We start from the raw sequence: 23,024 nt of genomic DNA, 5'->3' as shown, positions 1-23,024 counted from the left end.
GTTAGTGCTAGCGTGAGTAGTTTAGTGCGGGTAGGGTGATGGTTTAGCAGCCAACTAGAGGGTCAGTCAATTGGGAGCAGCCCTCGAACGAATAGGGCATGCAGTACCAGTTAGTCAGTCAGTCAGTCAGTCAGTCAGTCAGTCAGTCAGATCACACATGTAATCGACGACAGCTTTACCGATCCATGGAAACCCTATGAGACGATTGTTATCCAACATGGCTTCGCTCGTCACGCCGCACACTGGTACTATTGGGTGCCAGCTCTGTCACGCAAATACAGGGTGATCCGTCGAGATGCGCGCGGACACGGTCGGTCCAGCTACCCGCCGTGTGGTACATCCTACAATTACTCGATGGACACTATACTCGACGAGATCATCGACACCTTGGATCAGCTAGGGCTGCAGAAGGTGCATTTCTTAGGGGAGTCAACTAGTGGCGCGATCGGCGAGGCGCTCGCTGCAAAGTATCCTGAGCGCCTGCACTCGCTCATTATCTGCTCGTCACCAACTCACCTGCCACCTCCTGCTCTGAAGATGTTTGCGTTCGGGCATGAAAGCTGGCCAGCCGCTTGTCGAGAATTAGGGTCGCGCGGATGGGGAGAAGCGTTGTCGAAAGTGCCTGGCACAGTTCCGGCCGGGGACTCAGAACAACTGAAGTGGTGGATTGAACAGGTCGCGATCGCAAGCGGTGAGGGCCTGGCAGGATACGCGGAGTTCTTATCGACGATAGACGCTCGGCCGTACCTGAAAGATATCAACATATCAATGTTGATATTGGCTCCGGCGAACAGCGCAGCGACGAAGCTGGAAGAACAGATGGACATCCATGGGCAAGTCAAGGGCTCGAAGATCGAGGTCATCTATGGAAAAGGCCACGAGATCTTTACAGAAAAGTCTGAGGATTGTCAGAAAGCGTCACTGGCATTTCTAGATTCGTTGAAGCGGTAATATCTGGGCAGCACTACGTGCTAACAAATACTCGGGAAAGCAATTTACCTGAAATAGTACTTGGTAAAGGAACCCAATCCTTGGGTAAGGCATTGCCTGGCTACGCAAAAGTACTCTGAGCTCTGCTTGCCTGCTGTCATGGCTGAAGCCTGTGTAGCGTCTGCTTAACGTCGACTATCTGTGTCATGACGAACAAGATCCAGGTGCTACCAACGCCATACTATGCCCGCAGCGTCGAATACGCACATTGTTAGAACACTATATGCATCTAGGTTACTACCCCACAAATCCATTTGCCTCTCCCCCACAAATCCACTTCACCCTCGCGGCTAACCCAGCGGGGTGCTTAACCCTAGCAACTATATGACAGGCACTTGTGAACAACTCTTGTCGAGTATAGTGTGTCGTTGCGTAAAGACTAGTTATCCTCCGAGTTACAAACCAATCAATTGGATTCGTTGTTTATTAGAGCGCCCAAGATCGAAGCAAACTTGCGTGCAATCTCCCAGTGACCAATGCGTTGCAGAAGATCAGTGAGTCCACAAAGAAGGCCATTAGCCTCAATGGCCGCTGGCCGGCCGTATCTGTACCCGTTTGCTTCAAATAGAAGCGATGCCGTGTTAGTTCCAAGCAATTTGAACTCCGGAAAATCCAAGCTTTCAAAGGTTGCATCGTCGTGGGTGCCGAATTTAGAGTAGCAGAAGAAGCACACAGCTGCGAGGAACATCGCGCGTGGCACATGGAGTGCAGGCTCAAATCCTAGGGAAAAGATTTCGAGTCGCTTCTGGATTAGCAGACCGTGAGCCACGCATCGCTTCGCCGGCGCCGAATTTGCCCACTCGCTGATTCTGTTGTGCTCTTCGTTTGTGAAATTTGGACCCTCTCGACCAATGGCTTTCTCGAGGAGGTCGAAATCTGAGAAAAGGGACATGAACGTAAGATGCCAGAGGATCCTCATGCCTAGGTGGTCGGGATGCGGTGAAGTGGCACTGGGCAGGAGTCGCTCATGGAAATTCAGCAGCAAGTCCTGGATTGTTTTGATAAGCGACCCACTTAGCGATCCACTCATCCTCGCTTCAATTATGGTAACAGATATGCCTTCTAGTGCGGCACAGTTGGTGAAAATGTTGGTCGCAGGAAGATTGAGGAGGCGTTGATTGTCTGGTGTGTCTGCAGAGGCTGTACTGGAAGACTGCTGAAACCTGGTGGTTGGCTCATTGATGTACTGCGAAGCCCAATCTTGAGGCTTTGATGCCATGAAGAGAGCATTAGAAGCCGCAATTGGAAGTCGCCTTACGGAATGACGCAGAAGCGGTTCGTGGTGGAATATACTTGCTAGTTCAGCATCGTGTATGTAAAGACCGAGTGTGATTCGGATGAGCTCCTCTGTTCGGGCCCACTCCTGCCACCTGTAGTCGAGATCCTGGCCGCTGAGGCCAGGCTCAAGTTGAATCGTATGTCTAGTGTCGAACATCTTGCTTCTTCTGGCCCACGAAATGACAGTGCCATGGAAGGCATCCATGATCGCCAAGTGCCTTGCGTCACCCGAAAGGAGACCAAAAGTCTGTCCAATGAGGGCGGCTTGTACCATGGAAACCACTTCCTCCGGACCTCTTGCCATCAGCCGTTCCCAGTTTGCGAGGATAGCCTTGTGCAAACGTTCGAATATCTGCGTACCCTGTTGAACAGCACTAGCAGAACCTGTGAACAAACTTCCCATGGAGCAGATCGAGAGCAAGAGGATGGAATTGGCCTTCGAAGGACGGAAGGTCGGCGCATGAACGACTGGAAACACAGGATGGCAACGTGTGAAATAGGATCGGACACATAGATTGAGAAACTCTGCGGAGGGGAGCGAATGTTCAAGCGGCCGAATTTGAAGCCTTCTGTTAAGCGCCTGTCGGTAGTCGTCGTCGACCTCTATCCGTTGTTGGTGTATTACGGGGGTTGCAACACCTGAGATGGGCTGGTCCACTTGAGGCTCGTTAATATTAGTGAACCAGAGGCTCCGTATGCTTGCAAGCGGCTTATCACTGGTCCTGGATGTTACCGGGGGATTTTCAGGCCACGCAGGACCCAATTCGACCATTGAGGTAAGGAGATGCGAATCGAACGCATAATTATCGAAGTCATTGTTGATAAGCCAAGACGAGAACTGAGCCTCGAAATCGAAGTCCGTCGGTGCAGGGGCTGGATAATGGGACTGCGGTAGCAACCTTGACGTAAAGGCCTCATCATAAGTTGTATCCGAAGAGATGCGTTGGTCTTCGTTGAACTGGCTCTGGAAACCATCATCGCGATAGCTCTGCGCGATCTCTAGCGGTGGCGCACCGCTGCCCATCGGCGAGGCGTCAATGCCCCTTACAATATTTGGGGGCGTGGAGCTAGCATAGTTCTCTACGTCTGCCGGCAAAGCCGGTGAAGGAGGCGAACTGATGCCGGTCGCTGGTAAGATTGTATCACCATTGGAACCTTGGTCGATACTGTTTCGTTGCGTGCCAGGGTGTTCTTTCAAATGTCTGAGCAGAGTATCGCTGGTAGATACATGTTAGCCGTTCAATACAACCATTTATAGGTACCAGCTCACTTTCTACCATATTTCCTAGGACATCTGGGACACTGAAACGGTTTCTCTTTGGTGTGGGACCTTACGTGGCGCTCCAGGTGTTCTGTCTTGGTGAAAGAACGTGAACAGATTGGGCATTTTCGTTTGTTGTCTTGCAGACGGCGCTTAGGCGATGGGGCCGTCTGCTCAGGACTAGATGCTGTTGCTATCATAATGGGTACAGCAAGCAAGGCTGTATCGTCCGGCTATGTGAACATATATAAGGGAATATCAGGTTTCGCGTCCCCTAGCTTTGCGGGGAAGTTAGTCCAACAGTAACCGGGTAAATAGTAACTTTGCCGGATAGCCGTGCCAAGAGTCTTTGCCGAGAGAGGCCGCTTGTTACAGTCTAATTAGATAGTACTAGTAGAGCTAGTATGTAACCGAAAAATAGCCAGCTCTAGCTAGCTATTATATAACTACTAGCTACTACTAGTAGAATGGATTATATGTCTAGAGATAGATAGTAAGAATAGTAGAAGAAAGTAGTACTTGTATTACTAGCTACTACTAGTCTTTAAGAAACACTAGTAGATATATAAATAATACTATTTCTATTTATTATCTTATCTTATTTCTTACTCTCTTTCTAAGAAAGAAAAGAGTCTCTATATCTATAGAAAGTTATCTAGAATCTTCTATAGTATTATTGAGTACTATATAATATCACGTGATATATAGTAACTAAATCTTATCTAGAATCAAGGTAGCTAGATCGCGCGTTCAAGCTCTAGTACAAGTTACAAGAGCACTAACTAAACTCATTCTCGCAGCGGAACTTTAGAATACTTTTTGTCATACACATTACGTACGCGAGGGGCCCCTCACGGATCTCCGCGGCGCCTGCACCTAATTCTCCAAATCAAGTCATTTTGTTCTGAATCGCGACAGAAAGATCGAGCAGAGGCCCTGCCTTCAGAGACATTGATATAAAGGAAGACTAAAACTGATGCAGCTTCGCATTCCGCGTCCACCTCCTCATCGTCTTGCCGTACGCTAGGGAAACAAGCATTCCGATCAGACTGAATCCCACCGTCATGGCCATGAGGAGCATGAGAGGAGGGACGAACCCGTGCTCTGCGGCCCAGTCGTTGACGAAGTATGTCATGCCGAACTATAGAAGAAAATGATCAGATACAATAGCAACGTAGTGAATGTTAGGGGATCTTACGCCAAATGTGTTCTTCGTCACGGTCGCTGTGACCATAATCTGTCCGGCGATCGGTTTGTAGCAGTCAATGGCATACTGTTGTAGAGTATTGTTAGTATAGTGGGAAATGGTAAAGGGAGAGACATACGGTGATAGTGATTGTCGGTATGCTGACGGACAGTACTCCAACGAGGGCAAAGCCGACAATGATTACTGGTTCCCAAGGCCACTGGTGCTGGAACCCCACTCCAACAACCTAAATCACATATGTTAGCAGAAGGCATCGTGGGACGAGGGAAGGAAAGGAGCCATCTCACGGTCATCCCAACAGCAGCCGCAACAATAAATGGTATCAGTGCCGGAAGTCTCATCTCGGGCTCACGGATTCCGCCATTCCGTCTCGTGGCTCTCATGGCAATCCAATCTGAGAACGGACCCGCGGCAGCGAGACCGATAATGGCTCCAACGGCAAGCGCGAAATTGGCAAATCCGACATTTGCCGGGCTGAAGTTATAAGGAGGCGCAGCGAGGGCTTGAGATTGGATGAGGTTAACGCAGAGAAGGGAATTTGCGGCGGCCCCCACGGCCATGGAGACCCAGAAGATGATGGGGTAGAAGAATATCTCGATGGGTGTGACAATGTGGTGCAGGATGGTACTGACGGCTGATCGATCAATGGATTGGAAGAAGTTGAGTTGCGTGCGACTGGGGCGGCCGCGGCCGAGATGTTGGTTTACCGGTATGATGTCGACTTCTGCTCCTGTTTCTTCTTGGTATTCTGCGTGGAGGTCCGTTTTTCGGATGGTCTTTTCGTCATCCCCCTTTATGGGAGGAGTGTCGACCAGGGTGGTGGGCGGAGCGGACAACGCCTTGGTTCTCCGAGTTTCCGGGAAGAAAAAGATCAAGCTGGCGAAATTGACGGCTTGGGAAATGGTGCAGGCCCAGAAGAACCAGCGCCAGGAGACGTGGGCTGCGACGTTGCCTGCGATGATAGGGCCCAGCATGATACCGACAAAGTAGCACCAGCTTTAACTCGTTAGAACACGGTATGACGATCTGAACTGGGAACTCACAAGTAAATCCCGACGAACCGTCCTCGTTCATGGAGAAAGATTATGTCAGTCACGACGATCGTCATGATACTTTCATTTGCCGCCGTTCCTAGACCCGAAACAATGCGAGCCGCGAGGAAAGAATTATACGACTTTGCGGCGGCTTGCCAGATATCGGATATAAGCGTGATGGCACAACAGATCAAAAGTACCGGTCGACGGCCGAAAACGTCGGCGCATGGGATAATGATAAAATTGGCGTATCCGAGCGCAACGACGGCGGCTCCTGTCTGTTGAGAGTTAGCTGGACCGGCTCATGTTCGTTCTTCTGCACACACTGACCAATAGTGCCACCTCTGTCTGGTTTTTATTCCATTCAGCCATGTAAATGGGCGTGAGGGGAGCAATGGACAAGGTTGTAATGATGCTCAATAAAACAAAGAGTCCTTGATTCGCCAACACGATTGTCTTCCATAATTTAGACCAATTCTAGGACGATGTTAATAAGATTTTTATACCTGAAGCTTAGACTGGGAATCTCACCAATGGATCAGAGGGATCAAATGACGGCTGAGGAACCAATGCCACGGCATTCGGAGCGTTGTGAGCGTGAACGAGATGCACGCCGGCGACTTCGGTCATCAATTCGGTGCCAGGAAGCAATTCGCTGTGCAGCTCCTGCTCGATCTTCTGTCGCACGTTTTCTGGTGTATTGGATGCGGCCATCGTGATGGTAAGCCGTAAACGTTGCACTGTAGGATTACTGTACAAGATCTCACGCGAGAAGTAGGGATGTAGCTCTCGAAACCGAGATTAGACAAGCGACGAGAGCCGCTTATGTCCCCTTTTGAAACGGAGAGTCGCAGGAGTGCCTAGCATCATCCTGCTTAGGCTGTTTTTCTTTTCCCCACAAAAACATGCGGAGAACGAGGCTGACCTGCCCCTGCAGGTCCCACGACGGGGCTTCGCACAAGGTTCGTAAGCGTCCCGCAAGCGTCCCACAACTTCGTGCATGGCCGGAGACGTGTTAGAGGCCCAGAACATATGCGGGGAATGATGCCGGTAGAGGTGGACGTGTAATACGAGCGTTTCCAGGGCTTCTCAAATTCCATTCCCTCTGTGTTCTCCTGTTCACTTGTTGTTAAAAGAAACAGCTTCACCTTGACTGGAACCCAAATCTGCATTTTCGAAAGAGTTCAAGAGTAAACATCTCCCACAAGCAGATCAGTCCAGACACTCAACCAGCATTTGGGTAGCGAGCAGCTCATCAAAATGATCTCAATCCAGGACCTACAACATGACATCACCTGGGAGAAACTCAAGTCTCAACCCGTGGATGTGAGTGATAAGGCGGACATTCGGACATTCACATGCAACAGAAAGGGTATCTACTGACAGCAGGCATAGATCTATGGCCAAAGTCGTGGCCCTTCTCCGAACAGGGGAAGTTCACTGCCAGACTTTCAAGCAATCGGTCCGGACAGTGAGAAGAAATCCGCATGGCGTGAAGCTCGTGGCATCGACCAGTCAAAGCAGGTCAAGATAACCAAGTTGTCCCACATGCGATATCAGCATCCGGATGTCCAGCAAATCACCACATTCTTAAGAGGTGAGTTAGACTCCGAGCGACCTTGCGTTTGATCGTTCGGTTGAGCAATTGCTGATCTCTTTCGTAGATTTCGGTCTGCATGTGGTGAAGAAGACGGACACTGAGCGGTGGTACCGTGGCTACGGTCCGGATCAATATGTATATTATGCTCGTCAAGGTCCGAAGAAGTTTCTCGGCGGATCATTCGAAGTGGAAAGCTATGAACAGCTTGAAAAGTACGCCACATTCCTTATCTCCTTCGAAGTACAATCAAATATGAATGCTTACTTACTGTTTCTCAAGAGTCTTGGAAATTCCAGGCGGGAAGGTGATAAGTGATGGCATCCGACAAATGGAAGTCGCTCCAGGTGGCGGCTATATTGTGACTATTGAGGACCCTGAAGGCTTTCCTGTCAACTTCGTCTACGGCCAAAGTCTCGGCAATGTCGAACACAAGAAACCGGAAAAGCTCATATTCAATGACGAGACCGAGAAGCCGAGGCAGAAGAAATTTCAACGCTTCAAGCCCGGCCCTGCAGAGGTGCACAAGGTAAGTTTTCGTTGGCCCTTGGGAGATCTGAGAAGGGAGATTTTGACATCCTGGTATAGCTTGGCCATTTTGGACTTTGTGTTCAGGACTTTTCAACCCAGATGGACTGGTATACAAGGCATTTCAACATCGTTCCGTCGGACATTCTGTACGTTCCTTCGGGATCCTCCAAGGACAACAGGAAGGAAGTGGCACTCTTTGCCCACATCGACCGAGGCCAGGACTTGGTGGATCACCATACCATGTTCCTGACCACCTTGGCACCAGGTCTGGAAAATCACGTACACCATTGTAGTTTCGAGGTGCATGATTTCGACACCCAAGCACTGGGGCATCAGTGGCTTGCACAGAAGGATTATCAGTCAGTCTGGGGTGTGGGCAGGCATATTCTTGGGAGTCAGATTTTCGACTATTGGTGGGATACTACTGGATTTATGGTCGAGCATTATACGGACGGTGACCTTGTTAATGAGGATACACCACTTGCGTATGGTCCAGCAGGACACGAAGGTCTTGCCGTGTGGGGTCCGGAAGTGCCGCAAGCCTTCTTAGATTGAACTAGTGGCCGTTGCGTGTCCCTTGCTGTCGTCACTTTAGTGCAATCGATCGACTGCTTTGGATCATCCCATTTCGCTTCAGATTAACTCAAGGTTAAGCAAGTTCTCGAGCTGACCGAAACTTAGCAATTGATGGAAAACATCTGTGACACTTCACGTGTGCTTTATTGATGTCGATAGTAGCAGCTTAGACTTGAGCTCTCTTTACTTGGAAATAGTCATGTCGTATCATATACTCGAGGAGGCCTTTTAAACCAAGGATTTACCTCGACGAGACCTTGTTAAATTCCTTGAGCTGTTTGTCAGCAACTTATGTCCCACGATCGGAGCTAAGCTAAGCTTCTCCACAATTCGGCTTCGAGTTTGCATGAAAAATACTCGATACTCACTAGCTTCTCGGTTAAAAATTGATTTCATTCTTAGAGATCATCTCCATAATGCGTCCGAACAGTTCTGTTTCGTCTATAAAAAGTCTGACTACGGCACGCTCAAGTAGATTGACCGAGCAACAAGATTCAAAGAAATCTCTATCAGCAAGCCAAACCGGTAGTTCTTCCTACCGGCTTTCGTAGTGGACTTTGTTGATCAGGGTGCCTATATTCTCCACGTAAACTCGTATATCGCTTCCATCTTCCAATACAACTCGCGGCTGCCGGAAGAAGCCAATACCTGCAGGTGTACCTGTCAAGAATATCGTGCCAGCTTCCAATGTTGTGCCTTGCGATAGGTAGGATATTTGCTTTTTGATGTCAAATATCATATTGCTGCTCGAGGTTAGCATTCTGACATATCTAGTCTAACGTCAGTGGCATGGGCGAACCTCGTGTTTCCATCCTGAACTGTTTGCCCGTTGTAAATGGCTTTAATCGCCAATCTCTGAGGGTTCGGGATGGCAGCTTTTGTTACCAGGACCGGTCCTGTAACACTAAGTCAGATCAAAGGCTAATAATCTCATTAGTGGAGCAGCTTACCGAGAGGACAACTGCCATCTAGTCCTTTTGAAAAGGACCACTGTGCTGTGAGAAGCTGCATAGTACGGGCTGAAACGTCGTTGCCGCATGTGTAGCCTAACACATAGTCTAGTGCTTTGTCCTCTGGGATATCTCGGCCACTTTTGCCGATAACTACACAGAGCTCAGCTTCATAGTCGCTCGTACCGTCCTGGGCACATTTAGGTATCGGTATTGCTGAAGGATATGGATCGGCAAGAGCAGTTCGTGGCTTGCTGAATAGGATTGGCACTGGTGGTAGCGGTAAGTTTGCTTCCTAAAGATGGTTAGTCTCCCAACTAGAGCTCAGACATCCGATTCGCACCTTCGCATGATCACTGTAGTTCAAACCCAGGCACCGAATGTAATTGCAATCCTCCATCGAGACAGGGGACAGTAATTGCTTGACCGTGAGAACGCGTTCTGTCACAATACCGTCGAAGATGGTCCCATTGATTAGGTAAGATTGTATCTTGCGGCCTTCGAAGCTGTCGAGACCGACATCACGGCTGGTATCCACCAGTTGTCCAAGATGAACACGGCCGTCCTCGACTGCAATAAAACGGATAATGTGTGTAGCTGTCGTCATGTTGTTCGAGTGGCTAATTTTTCCTCCGCAACGAAGTGAGACGTGCGCAAAAGAGAGACACTCAGATCCGAAGCGGAAGAGAGATCTTGAACAAAGAAAGAAGCAGCAACTGTGAGCCGGGTTTTATTAGGTGTACGCTACTCCAACTGACCATAGCTCTGTGCGGCACCACATACCTTTATTCTTCAGGGCTGTGCTCTGTAAGATGGCAGTGGGACGCTCTGACCCCGAGATGTGCTAGTATTGCATAGAACCACGGCGAGAATGTCATACAAGCATCATGTGGGGCGTTTCAGCTCGAGGGAGCTCGGGTTTAATCATTGCCTCTAATAGAAACCCACTTCCCACATCAGATCGTCAAGTTCCCCGCAGTTCTCCCCGCAATTTTCTCCCCCACCGCGGGGCCGTCCCACATTGAAAAGCAATACCACCACATTTTTACTTCACTTCACAGACTTCTCGAAGCATCTCCGTCGGCGGTGGAGACAGGGAACACCACAATCTTTACTGTTGTAGACGAGGCGCGAACTCTATCTTCAAGATTTTATAAGCAATTGATTTCCCTCAGCTACTAGGGAAGCGCTGGCGATATCTCAGATGGTGAGGGGTGATCTGTTGTGCAACTTTCCCACCCACTTCGACCAACAACATGTCGGTTTCTCTACCAGCTTCATTCGAGAAAACCGGTGTGATAATATGCGGCGGAGGGCCAACGGGAGTTCTCTTGTCCGCGATGCTTGGGCAAATGCGAGTACCTAACATAGTGCTGGAACGGGAGCCCGACATCACTACAGATCCTCGTGGCATCGCGCTTGACGAAGACGGCATCCGTTTGCTTCAGGCCGTCGGCATCTATGGCAAGATTTACACTGAGATCGGCTCATGTGAGTATTATCAGTGTGTTTAAACGGTCCTCATCCGACTAGGCTAAAGAGAGGACTCCAGGCATGCAAAGATTCAACTTCGTCAGCGGAACAGGGAGCGATCTATACAAGAAGCCACTTACGGCTATCGACTACAACACAAGTGAAGGTGGAACAGGTCATGTTGGATTCATATGCCACAAACAACCAGCCCTTGAAAGGGCTATTCGTGACGTGATAGCTACTAATGAGTTCTCGGAGTTGCGGACACGGTCGACCATCCTTGCAATTGAAGAGGATGCCAATCACGTATACGTGCAGTATTCAGACGCAGACAGACACACCAGAAGACTACAGGCGCCGTTTCTGGTTGGAGCGGACGGCAAGACAGGCTTCGTTCGGAAAAAGTATCTCGAAGCAAAGGGAGTGTATATGGAGCGGTGCGAAGGGTATGTCAGAGTGCACTGAGTTGAGCTTTCAGCTAACGGTTGTGGAAGTACTTCTTACGAGGAGACATGGGTGGCCCTCAATTGGCAGATCTCCCTACCGACGGAAAAGACCCATCCCGATTTTCCTCTGTGGAGACTAGGCTACTCTCCTCAAGAGGTGTACGAACTTTTCTTTCCGCAGGAATTCCGGTTCCTGTGCAATCCAAATCGACCTGCTGTCTGTGGACGATTTGGTCTCCCTGAGGATCGATTGTGGAGATTCGAATTCGTCGTCCGCAAAGAAGAAGATGGAAACCGCATGGCAACACTGGAGGAGACAAGCAAGGTTATTTATCCCTACATCACACATCCCGGCAGCCGGTATGGCCTTCCCCACGCCGTTCGATTTCCAGACGATTGTATCACGACACTACGATCGCGACCATTCTCATTCTCAGCACGAAGCTGCAACAAATGGGCTCTCGGTCGAGTGGCCATCGCAGGCGATGCCGCACATGTTTTTCCTCCATTCGGCGGTCAAGGTATCGCCTCTGGCTTCCGTGATGTCTCAGCCCTGGCATGGCGTCTGGCTTTACTTCAACGTGAGCCCAACCTTGATCACCAGGAGCTCTTACGCGGGTGGTACATTGAACGGAAGCAGCAACTTGAGAGATCCCTGGCGGCAACGATTCAGAACGGAAAATATGTGACGGAATCAAACCCTGTCAAGGTACTTTTTCGGGATTGGTACCTCTGGGCTGTACAACTAGTGCCCAGCTGGAGGCGAGAACTTGAAAAAGGGCCTCGGGCATTCGGCACGACTCAGTACCAGTTCAGTCAAGGACTACCGTTTCTGCCAGACATGCTTGGCGGAATGCAACTGGCGCAGGTTTATGCATGGTCCTTGGATCGTTCTCAGCTTACCTTCAGCGACGACTTGATCTTTCACCCGTCAAAACAGGGGTTGTTTCAGCTTCTTCTGTTGCCTGAGAACGCTGCAGAAGCCAGAACTCTGTTCGACATGATCCAGCACGTCACCAACGTGTCCGAAGGCCATGTTGTGGCAGAAGAAGCGACGTGTCTGATCCAGGACATATCTGTACGATATCCCACAAGCCCACAAGACACAAAAGTTGCTCGTCTTGCCAGTGGTGAAGAGTTTGCGGCAGATCAGATATTGTGCAAGAACAGACCGCCACCGATACATTACGACCCTTTCCGCCTCAAAAAGCAAGTCAAGGGTAAGAAAATTCTCATTGTGAGACCTGATCGGTTTTTATATGCGGCCTGTTCAAGCCAGGCCGAACTTCTCGAGGCCTTGAGAAGATTGTTATCGACTCTGAGTGTGCAATGAGGTTTTCTGAATGATAAAGCGGTGTCTGTGGTCGAATGCTGTTCTGGATTACTTGGTAATTTTCTGCATTTAATGCACTGTACGTTCTGCTACTCCAATTTTAGTAGCTGGGATTTGATACTGTAACAAGCGCTATAGCTGCTTGCTCAACCTTATTACTTGTAGCTATATCGCCTCTTAGTTGATTAATCTACTCACGGCGACTAAGGCGAAACAAACTGGATGCTAAGTGTTTTGGAATCAGAATGCTATTACTCAGTGCTACAACCTAAGGATTGGAAACAGGAAGACGTTCCGCATCGGCTATGTGCTTGGATACATCGAGGGTCGTGGCTTCCGACCGTCTAAAGACTGGCCCAGGATGCGCAACGTTCAGCGCGAAAGTAGCAGCGATGATCATCCTACGGACATGTTCAGCCATAATTTTCAAAACTCTCGGTTTGATCCATACATACACTCCCTCAAGGGCAATGAACAGCCCTTGATTGTGTATCAAAGGACCGAAATAGCCTTCGCTAAGCTCATCAATGCGGAAGCAGCACCGGATCAGGATGAGCAGGATAGCTAACGACAAGAAAACAATGAAGATTTTGAACGACGCCGGCAGCTTCGTCGCGCCTGGCTGGGTCCTTTGACCTCGGGTATAGCGAATAGCGTAGTCGAGGGCGAGAAGGATGAACACAGTAAGGGAGAAAACTTGGAAGGAAAGGCCAGCGAGTCCTACGTTTACGCCCGAAGTGCTGTCCCCAGAGGAGATGGAGGACAATGCGCCGCCGGCGGATTGGAGCGCGAGAGAAACGATATCGCAGGGTATGAAGAGCCAGTAGTACAGCTTAGGCGAGAAGCGAGAGTGCTTGGTGCCCAGATAGATGACGCTGCCGCAATAGTAGTGTTAGCTGAGGTGGGACCTCCCCCTGCCACTCACGACGGAAGTGCACTCGCATTTGTGAGAGCGTGAAGTAAATGGCTGCGGAGAAGAAGGCCGGACCTAGAGTGATGCATACTGCCCCGTGTCAGCCTTTATTGTGGAAGATTGGAGGCCAGCTATGGCGGCTCGTGTACTCACTGATCTGGATAAGGAAGCCTGGGAACGAGAATGGATCCTGCCACATCATGATGCGTCCACCATAGCCGATCATTTCGGTAACGCAGCCCCAGAACATGGCGAAGAGAAAAGCCCAGGTTCGCCATTTGACGCCTTGAATGGTGTGAATGACCAAGGCTACGCCGAAAAGTACGAGGAAGCTAATGTTGGCAGCCAATGATGGGCGGTATTGAAGGACACTTGTCGAAACAGGACAAGTGTCAAGGCTGCAATTCTCATCCGGGCCATAAGAGATCCGTTCACTGGCCATGACAGAACGTGCTATGTAGCCGATAGGAGCAGTATATTATTTAGGCGATAGCTTTAGAGGTGAGAGGAGTTGTGGGAGAGAAGATACGTCGACTGTGGGCTCCATTATACAACTCGCCTGCTTGGAAAGATGACACTAGATGGTACTGTCATAGATGTGAATATTACGGCCGTTGCGTACAAGGCGGAGGAATGTCGGAGTTGTTATTGTCGTACGGCCGTACCCATCTCGCGGTAGGCTTTATCGAGCAATGCTGGTCTCGAGAACAGCCGCGGGCTGACACAGCTGTAGTAGCGCTTGATGCAGGACCATAGCACGACTTGTCTAGTACAATCGAGTTGGTGAATCTATTGTTATCCTGTGAGTCACTTTAGCTAGGCTGTCCTCTGTGATGCTAGGTTCAATCAAGAGAGCTCGTGCGACGTGATTCGCGGGACGGGCGGGCCGAGCCGGGCTGGAAGCCTCGATCCGCCTAGGCGGTACCTCGCTGAACTTCCATCACGCTGACGTTGAAGGTAGACACAACTGCAATCTTATCTGCTCCGCTGGTGGAAATGGGTGTCGGAAGATAAGACCTTCTAGTGCAGCTCTAGACAGGGAAGAAGAGCTTATTTCTGCTACTCAGGTAAGATTTCGGCAAGTTTATAGTGAGGGGAATAGCAGTGATATCACGAATTACTAGCCTTAGCACCTGGCTGCCTTGGAGAAGCTTTATCTACTTACAAAGGCAGTAGTTTCTAAGCCTATACCTAGAGCTGTAGTAGAGCAGCATTAGTGGGCTTGTCTTCCTAGTTTCATGTCCGCCAGCGGAGCAGATAAAAGAACGGAGATAACGTTAACATGCCATCGCGATCTGGACGCGATATGGAAGTAGTTTTCCATTTGCCGTCTTCCCACATTCACGCTTCAATTCGGGTCTAGCAATATTCCAGGTCGTCGTGCTCACAACTCAGACCTCGCGCGTAGACTCAAGTGCCAGTTCGGGCCGTGGAAACGGCGCAACGATCCATTTAAGCCAACCTTGGGTAAGACGAGCGTGCGCGGCTTCAGCTCACCTCTGCAGAATCTCATAGTCCCGATCTAACGCCATCACCACGATCACAAACACAAGCGAGGATGATTCCGCGGTCCCGCATCCGAGCTCCTGTGTAAACGCCGACGCGGAGACATGGCTTCATACATCTCCTAGCCGTCGACGCGCACATCACAAACCGCCGTCTTTGCATCTTCGCACCCCTATAAGCCCGCGGCCGATGGCTGACAGCATGACAGTGACTGTTCTCAGCATTCCGCATTCTGCGCGATGACCTCCGCTAACTCCGCCGGCGAGTAGCCTTCGCTTCAGGCCCATCTCCAAAGCCTCCTACTCACAGAAGCTGAGCGAGCCGTGCGGTGTGGGTGCGAATGAGTGCGGGCACCAGCAAGGCGGTGGCGGCGAAGGACGAACACAGACTGCTATCTTCGCACCTTTACACGCCAGCACCAGACCGATGACATTTAACAGTCCCCGAACCTCCTCATTCTCCCCACTGACCTCCGCATCCCCATTAAAGGCCCCCTTGCAGCACGTGCATGGGCTCGGTACGATTTGTAGGAAGTTACGGGCCATGCTGCCTTCGCCAACGGACGACCACGGGTGCAAAGCTTCAGACCGATCAGGCGCATGTTACTCTGAATCATTGACAATTTAATTCTTTCTACCGGAAACACACCGTAGCCTGCTGCTAGAAAGCAGGGGAAACTCATCAGCTCATTTAGAAGAAAGTTGCGGGCATATCCAAAACAGGCTGCGGACGGAAAGAGTCAAATACGGTTCTTTCAGATCAGCTCAATAGCAGCTACTACTCACTAACGGTATCCCCTATATCTTGTCACGCTGCATTCAGAAACTGCCTGAAAAGATAACCTGGATAGCGACTAGAAAGAAACGATACCGCAGACGCATTTGAACAAGCCAAACGTCAAACCCCTATGCGGCTATGCGCAGGTGAGCATAGCAACATTATTGAACGCCGTCCTAGCCATGGCTGGTCCGCTACAGAACAACTGCATATCAAAAAAGCTATCTCAATAGACAGACATCTCGTGACGGACGAGGGAAATACGGCCCGACGAAGTGGGTTCCAAGGAAATAAGCTAACTACCCCTTGTATGAATAGCCTACCACACTTGGCAGCTGTCGCCCGGTGGACTTACTAGATACATGTCCAAACTAGTTAGGTACGAAGTCCCTACTGTAACATTCGCAGGCTGATAGAAGATAGCCCTGACAGATGGAGAGAATACAGTGTTCTTAATATTTCGATTGTCAGTTGAACGATGTTTAAGAAGCTGCCGTGATCAGTTTATGATCCCTATAGCTTCCAACCTCTAATAGTTAGGAAGGTAATCTGTAAGGTACGAATCGCTTACAGAAGTACTAAAAAGGCTAGTTCAACCTATCAGGCAGCGGCTCTCGACCGCATTTCTCAGTCTTACTCTCTTTGCCGACACAGGCGTCAGATGCTCCTGCCTGGCAACTTTGAGCCTTCTTGGCGCTTGGCAGCTGAACATAAGATGTCTTGGCGTAAGCAACTGGACCGCTAAGCCTCGCCCCGGCATGCCAACCTGGGATTGCACTCGCTCTAGATCTGCTACACCTAGTGCTCAGCAGCGCACTAGAGGCTTCAGCTTGCTTTCCAGGCAGTGCAGTCTGCTCAGCAGCATAGTCGGCGAATAAAGCCTTAGCTCCCCCCTGCAAAAGATGTGCAGCTGAGACGAGAGCTGCATCCCGTACCATGAAACCGTTGAGATCGGATCCATGGCCCTTCAGCTGAGATCAAGGATATAAAGGCCTCACACAGGGTGTTGCAAACTTCCAAATAGCGCTCCGACGATTGAAAAATCTTGAAGCTACAGAGCCTTAGCGAACTAGTAAAGATGCGTTGTCTGTTTCTCCTCCTAGCTCTCCCAGTGCTGAGCGCAGCGGAGCTTGTCCACCGCCGTGCTTTAGAAGTTCGCGACCAAACATTTGAAGTCGTGTGCGGATACGAAGCCGAGGACTGCGGTAATGGGTGGTGCTGCTCTAGCGGGGGCACATGCATTGGGAAAAGCCGCGAGTTCGGCGTGGAGATGTGCCTGGTTGTGTCTGGATCGTAAGTGCCTCCAGCGGTGCAGCCGTAAGAATCTTGGGAAGGAATGTTTGAAGATTGGGTAAATCGCTGACAACACGTTACAGTACAGTCATGTCCCGTCCCGCCAACCCATATCTAGAGTCTCAGCCGACTCAAACCCCAGATCGGTCTGGTGACGACGAGACCAGCACGCCGGAGTCTAATGATGAAGAGGATAGTACACAGACGTCTAGCGAGGATGCCGAAGACGCTGCACCGAGTCTAAGAGCGCCCGGGTTGGCGGTGTATGTGGGAATGGCCGTGGTGTGGATTGCTGCTGGCTTGATGGGCGGTGCTTGGGTGTTGGCGCGTTAGGTGCAGGGCCCTTGGGCTGGAAGTGTGGTGCTCTGAAGACGGCTACAATCTTTCCATTTATTTGTTTTGCCTTGAACTACTCAAGTTGAATTGGCGGTGTTGCCTGGGAAAGGAGAAGCATGGTATTGAATGCAGATGCTGCTAGTATCTGTTGAGACTTCTTAGCACTATAAAGCGTAAGCGTAACTTGTCCATGGACTATGCTCCACCACCTACAGATGCAACAAAACCAGTCTCGGATCCTGCAGCGGCTGCTTAACCTGGAGCAAGCGCCGGCGTCAACTTAACGGTCGCGAACCTGCGTTACCACTCATGCGGCTGACGCACGAAGCGCTCTGCATACTGAATAGCCTCGACGGTTCTCATTAAAAGTTCGCTATCATACCAGTTACGCTAGTACTATAGTAGTACAGGCGTTGCACGGTTCGGCGCCTGGTGAACCAATTTTCCGTTGTTGCAAACAATGCTCCATTCCCCGCTCCAGGGGACAGCCCGTAACCACCTATCTCCATAACTATAAAAATATCGCTTTTCTAATAGTATTATACCGGCTAGTGCCATGCCGTGCCGTATCGCATATAAGAGTATTCCATAAAAGGGCCAGTTGCCCTCCCTGCTTCCCGCTCTAAAGCGAACTACTCCGACTACAGCCTTAAGCCAAAGTAATTATATTGTTGACTCTATGCAGCAAGGAGCGCAACCAGCCCGTTTATAAAACACCCTTGTACAATCATATCGCGCCGTACCGCGTCGCACTATACTACACCGGATCTTCTCACATCGCATAGTTTTAGCTCAGGTCGTATCGTAACGTGCCGTGCTTTATCGTACGGTGTCGATCTCTCAGCCGAGCGATCTTTGACACTACGACCATAGTCCTCCATTCCTCAAGTATGCTTTCCAGGTTGGGCTTCCTCAGACTTAGATAGCGTTTGGCAGGACACACACCGAGAAGGATCACATAACTCTCGTAACAGACTGTAGCCAAATACCAAGATCGTTCATTTGTACAGCTTCCTAGAAACAGAGAACCCCGGAACGGGTCATAAAGTGAGTGTAAGCTTGCTGCTTCGCTGCTCCCATCCAATGGTGCCTCCCGCTCCAAACCTGTTTAACCATCATCTTCACATATCGTACTCCACGTACGCTAGACTAATTTCGGCTAGCAGACCGCAGCCTTACTCCTCGATCACAACCTCCTTCTCAGAGTAGACCGGCAACTCCTCTTGCGCTTCAACGTCAACAGGCACGTAGCCGTCCATCTTCTTGCTTCCAACAACTTCCCCCTCTACATCCTGCTCCTCCTTGGCGAGCTGGGCATACCTCGCCCGCTTCGCCTGCCTGATACGGTGCACAATCAAGAACAGCGTCGCACCAGCCGGGACGCCAAAGACGAGCAACGGCACCACCACATGCGCGAGCAGCATGGTCCAGAAATTATGGAAATGCCTATGCCCGTGCACATGCCCAGTATGGCCGCCCATGTGTCCATGCTTATGACCCACATGATGGGGTCTTGAATTGATAGGCCGGTTGGGCCGTGTCATCCTGTCGATATGTGGGCCGGTGCGTATGTCACCGATGACGAGTTCGCCGGTGGCGAGCTCGACGACGAAGAGCTCGAGAGAGGGCAGTGCGGTGGGCTTGTTGTCGAGATTGAGGATCTGGAAGCGCAGCTTGAGCACCTGGGCGACGTCGGGGGTCTTGTCGATGCACAGCGGGGCGGAGTCGAGGGTGTAGTCCATGATGGTGTGCAGCTGCGCGAGGGGGAACTTGATATCGGATTGCTCTTGGACCGAAGCGGAGGAGGGTATCGAAAAGGTGCGGAAGTGAGGGATTGAGGTACGCGGGTAGAGAGGACGTTGGCCGAATAAGAGGGTACTGGGGTCCGCGCCGACCGAGAAATTTAGGAGCTAGGTGGTACCGTTAACAAGCAGTGCAAGGCGAAGGTTGCGGGCGATTAGGCTCACCAGAGACCGGCTCGTGTCAATCTCCTGTGTGAAGAAGTCGCCTTGCCCGGGCTTGGTCGAGCAGCTGGGACATTCCAACTTGACGACCTGGTACTTCTCGTGGATCTGGATGATGTTGAAGGCTTCTGCGTCGCTGCTAGACACGGAGGGAGGGAGGAGGATGGAGTGGGCGCCCAGCGCAAGCGCGGTGGCGCAGAGTGCAAGAGGTCGCAGCATCGTCTTCGGTAGCAGTTACAGGAAGGAATTCGACTCCTTAGAACCTCGCGGGTGAGAGGGTATGTTTTTAAAGTCAAGAAGTGCTTTGAGTGTAGTTGAAAGGTAGAAGCGGCGGGATGCGGTATGGTGTTGATAGGGCTGAGGGCTGAGGGCTGAGGGCTGAGGGCTGTGCTTTGACGACACGCGTAATGCTCTTGGCAGGGTTCACGTGGCGCTTGTCGAACCGTTTCAACTTGACCACCAAGAGCGCATTTTGTGTCAGATTATGGAGGACAATCCAGTAATAGCCTGAGAAGATGGAAGAAAACCTGTAGATGCAACATCTCTCAAGCCGACGACATGCATTTCAGCTGGGCTTTCACGAGCGCCGTTCAGTGGTACGTTGAAACGGCTAATATGACTCTATATGCTACCCAGAACCTCATCATCCATCATGATTCCTGATCCACAGCTACAATCCAAGCGTGAAGCAAGAAGCAAAATGCTCCAGCCCAAACCAACCGTCGTGCAGAGCCAAGATCCCTCAAAGCCACCCCGCCAATGCTGTCGTAAAGTCGTAAGCCCCGAATGTTCCCGAAAACCCCTCTGAACATCAAATATGTGCCATGTCAAATCGTAAGTTCATGTTTCGTGTTCGCAATGATATATCTCCGGACGCTCAAAGTAGCAATGGGCGCCGTGCACCGTGAAGCGCAAGTGACGAAATGTACCGAGCGCGATCAAAGGATGCTATGGTCCATCTGTTCATCCGCGAGTGATCGCTACCAACGTGGGCCGAAGCTGATGAACTAGTAACGACGCCTGCTGTCATATATGACTTCGCGCTCAACGAGGTGGTCATCGTAGGTCAACCGCCGACGATCGTTGAGCTCTTCGCGTTCGTACTGGATTTCGCGGATGCGCGCACGGCGGTCTTTGCGGATGTAGTCGGATAGTTCAACAAGCTGTAGAACGTCCTCCTGAAGAAATAGCGAAATTAGCTTTGAACCATGTTTGTCAATCATCTGGAGCAACTTACGTAGCGGAGGTATTCCATAACGTAGAAGAAGTACTCTGTCTCCTCGTAGTCGAAACCCATCTCCTCGATGGCGTCTTTGATGACCAAATCCTTGGTGATCTCCGTCCACATATCTGACGCACGCGGCCTTGCTCGAGCAGGCGGTCCGGAAGGCGTTGCTCCGAAGCCAGAGTCGTACACCTCATCTTCCGCAATGAACTTGGATCTGCGCACACCATTGTACCGCTGCCACGTGATCTCTTGAGAGCCGCCTCCAGCGCCATCCATTTTCACGCGGTTTGTCCCGGGAGGTACATCAACGATCGCCCAGTCCTTGGTGGCGCCATTGTAAGCCTCGCCGACGTAAGCCCGCTCCATTGCCTTGCGGTTGTAGTATTCAGCCTCGGCTCCGATATCGTTGCCCGTAAACCGGCGTCGGGGTGCGCTCAAGGACCGTCGCCGGCTAAGCTCCACCTCTCGATCCCGTGTCTTGCGCTCTCGGGTCTCGCGTTCGTAAATGATGTCCTCGTCGTAGAACTTGTCGTTCGCACCGCTGGAATGGGGGTGTCAGTTTCGCGCTTGATGTCCGTTCTTCAAGGATGACGTTACTTACCGTCTGCGAATTGCAATCTCCAGAGACTCATCCTTGGGCGGAGACGGGGGTGGAGGTGGAGGAGTCGGTGAGCGGGCACGTATGACACCTGCAGATCTGTTAGACTTGGTGGAACAGGAAACTGCTCTAGGCTATGCTAACCATGATCTATGTGACGGTGATGCGTAATGATTTCCTGGTGGATTGGTGGCCTAATGATCGGTTCTGGCTCCGGTGGCGGCGGTGGTGGCGAAGGCTGGCGCTCGCGCTCTACACGCCTGATGATTATCTCCTCTTGCTCGAGCTGTGGAGGTGGCGGTGGCGGAGGAGTTGGTTCGCGGCGCCGAACAATGAATTCTTCCCTCTCGCGGGCGACAAGTTCGCGCGGCGGGGGCCTGCTGTTAGAGCGCGGCCGAATGATTAGCTTGTCCTCATGTATATCTGGCCCAGGCCCCGTGCGCTCTCGGTGCTTGAAGATGACTTCTGGTTCATCATCTCGAACCATTGGTGCTCGTCGGGGCCTTTCTTGGAAGTCTCCTCGCCGGAAGCGGATCTCTTCGGGCTGCCTTGGTCGCTCGATTTCTTCACGGCGGAAAGAGAACTCTTCGCGATCCACTTCGGATCGAGGGGGAGGAGGCCGTGCCCTGGGTCGCTCTTCTTGCTCAGTGCGCCTGATACTGATGTCTAGTTCCTCTCGCTCCACTTCCCGAGGTCTGGCTCTAACTCTCGGCACTTCCTCTTCTTCACGTCGACGGATGACTATGTCGGTTGTCTCGGTCTCGGCGGGTGCGCGACGGGGAGGCTCACGCTCTTGCCGGCGAAACATGAACTCATTGCGGTCAACCTCTGAGCGAGGGGGTGGAGGCCGAGCCCTAGGTCGTTCCTCTTCTTCTCGGCGCCTGATGATGATCTCGTCTGTCTCCACTTCGCGCCTCGGTGCTCTGGAAGGAGGCCTCTCATCGGCTTCTCTGCCGCGAAAGGGGACGAGGGGGCCAGCAGCCGTGCGTCCGTAATCTTCACGAAGGAACTCGGGCTGACGGCGGCCGTAATCAGGGCGTCCGTGGGAGAGCTCGATGTCCAGCTCATCATAGTCGCGCTCGCTTCGCGCACCGCGGTAGAAGTCGCGTTGCCTTTCGTCGTACAACTCGGCCGTCGGGTAACGGCGTGCAGCCATGACTGTGAGTACTCAACGAGGGGAAACGATTCTTCGGTAAGCGAACGACTTTGCTGTGATGGGGAAGCGGATGCCCCGAGAGATTCGAAGTCCGGTGAGTTTGCGAAAGATCAGGCAGATTCCGTGGATGAAGAGAAACGAGGCGGATGGAACGTAGAAAGTGACTGGTGTGACGGACGAGGCTGCGGGGCGGCTCTCCTTGGGCGCGGGAGGAGGCAGATTTTGGGTGGGATGCGATATTAGCCCTCTTAGCCCTGGCACCAGCACATGACGTTACGCTGCATACCAAGACTTGAACAACACCAACCACGCTCGACCAGTCGAATATCGCCCTCTGCCTGAGACACTCCAATGGTGGGCTAGAGAGTGATTCCCGCCGCGAATCAAAACTCATTAAGCAGGCACTTTAAAAATCCAGCAAAATTTCCAACAGCGGCTCACAGATGGTGTGCGGCACTCCCGGGCGGGAGGTTCAACGGCACGAGGGCGCAGGCATGCCAGGCTCCTCAATCAGATCTCAACAACCGCGTGTTTCGGATCCGCTTAATACAACGTCTCCCGTGAAATTCCGGGGTTG

The 23,024-nt window shown here is 51.3% G+C and overlaps 9 protein-coding genes across 9 annotated transcripts; 3 read left to right on the top strand and 6 right to left on the bottom strand.

Annotated features, from left to right (window-relative positions):
• Positions 1-262: 262 nt before the first annotated feature.
• Positions 263-951, top strand: W97_04982 (uncharacterized protein; the record flags this gene model as incomplete). Its single annotated transcript, XM_007782870.1, has 1 exon — positions 263-951. A coding segment is annotated over one exon (689 nt), but the record flags the coding sequence as incomplete, so codon positions are not given.
• A 445-nt stretch (positions 952-1,396) lies between these two features.
• W97_04981 (uncharacterized protein) lies at positions 1,397-3,292 on the bottom strand (the record flags this gene model as incomplete). The annotated part of the gene is made up of 3 exons (XM_007782869.1): positions 1,397-2,052; positions 2,284-2,629; positions 3,002-3,292. 3 exons carry the CDS (start codon positions 3,290-3,292, stop codon positions 1,397-1,399), a joined length of 1,293 nt encoding a protein of 430 aa, XP_007781059.1.
• Positions 3,293-4,496: 1,204 nt separating this feature from the next.
• Positions 4,497-6,484, bottom strand: W97_04980 (uncharacterized protein; the record flags this gene model as incomplete). Its single annotated transcript, XM_007782868.1, has 7 exons — positions 4,497-4,670; positions 4,728-4,802; positions 4,855-4,962; positions 5,024-5,732; positions 5,780-6,048; positions 6,101-6,247; positions 6,302-6,484. The coding sequence occupies 7 exons, from the start codon at positions 6,482-6,484 to the stop codon at positions 4,497-4,499; spliced, it is 1,665 nt and encodes a 554-aa protein (XP_007781058.1).
• Positions 6,485-7,030: 546 nt separating this feature from the next.
• Positions 7,031-8,453, top strand: W97_04979 (uncharacterized protein; the record flags this gene model as incomplete). The annotated part of the gene is made up of 5 exons (XM_007782867.1): positions 7,031-7,096; positions 7,166-7,367; positions 7,435-7,582; positions 7,650-7,896; positions 7,956-8,453. 5 exons carry the CDS (start codon positions 7,031-7,033, stop codon positions 8,451-8,453), a joined length of 1,161 nt encoding a protein of 386 aa, XP_007781057.1.
• A 556-nt stretch (positions 8,454-9,009) lies between these two features.
• W97_04978 (uncharacterized protein) lies at positions 9,010-10,031 on the bottom strand (the record flags this gene model as incomplete). The annotated part of the gene is made up of 4 exons (XM_007782866.1): positions 9,010-9,217; positions 9,274-9,370; positions 9,425-9,719; positions 9,768-10,031. 4 exons carry the CDS (start codon positions 10,029-10,031, stop codon positions 9,010-9,012), a joined length of 864 nt encoding a protein of 287 aa, XP_007781056.1.
• Positions 10,032-10,680: 649 nt separating this feature from the next.
• W97_04977 (uncharacterized protein) lies at positions 10,681-12,676 on the top strand (the record flags this gene model as incomplete). The annotated part of the gene is made up of 3 exons (XM_007782865.1): positions 10,681-10,915; positions 10,977-11,343; positions 11,392-12,676. 3 exons carry the CDS (start codon positions 10,681-10,683, stop codon positions 12,674-12,676), a joined length of 1,887 nt encoding a protein of 628 aa, XP_007781055.1.
• A 268-nt stretch (positions 12,677-12,944) lies between these two features.
• W97_04976 (uncharacterized protein) lies at positions 12,945-13,839 on the bottom strand (the record flags this gene model as incomplete). The annotated part of the gene is made up of 4 exons (XM_007782864.1): positions 12,945-13,077; positions 13,132-13,551; positions 13,598-13,679; positions 13,743-13,839. 4 exons carry the CDS (start codon positions 13,837-13,839, stop codon positions 12,945-12,947), a joined length of 732 nt encoding a protein of 243 aa, XP_007781054.1.
• Positions 13,840-18,676: 4,837 nt separating this feature from the next.
• Positions 18,677-19,684, bottom strand: W97_04975 (uncharacterized protein; the record flags this gene model as incomplete). Its single annotated transcript, XM_007782863.1, has 2 exons — positions 18,677-19,411; positions 19,469-19,684. The coding sequence occupies 2 exons, from the start codon at positions 19,682-19,684 to the stop codon at positions 18,677-18,679; spliced, it is 951 nt and encodes a 316-aa protein (XP_007781053.1).
• A 788-nt stretch (positions 19,685-20,472) lies between these two features.
• On the bottom strand, positions 20,473-22,447 carry W97_04974 (uncharacterized protein; the record flags this gene model as incomplete). The annotated part of the gene is made up of 4 exons (XM_007782862.1): positions 20,473-20,643; positions 20,703-21,234; positions 21,295-21,382; positions 21,436-22,447. 4 exons carry the CDS (start codon positions 22,445-22,447, stop codon positions 20,473-20,475), a joined length of 1,803 nt encoding a protein of 600 aa, XP_007781052.1.
• Between the last annotated feature and the right edge of the window lie 577 nt (positions 22,448-23,024).

This window comes from Coniosporium apollinis (assembly GCF_000281105.1).
Source record: "Coniosporium apollinis CBS 100218 chromosome Unknown supercont1.22, whole genome shotgun sequence".
Taxonomy (NCBI): Eukaryota; Fungi; Ascomycota; class Dothideomycetes; genus Coniosporium; species Coniosporium apollinis.
The sequence above is the reverse complement of the archived record's forward strand: the minus strand, read 5'-3'. Positions and strand labels throughout refer to the sequence as shown.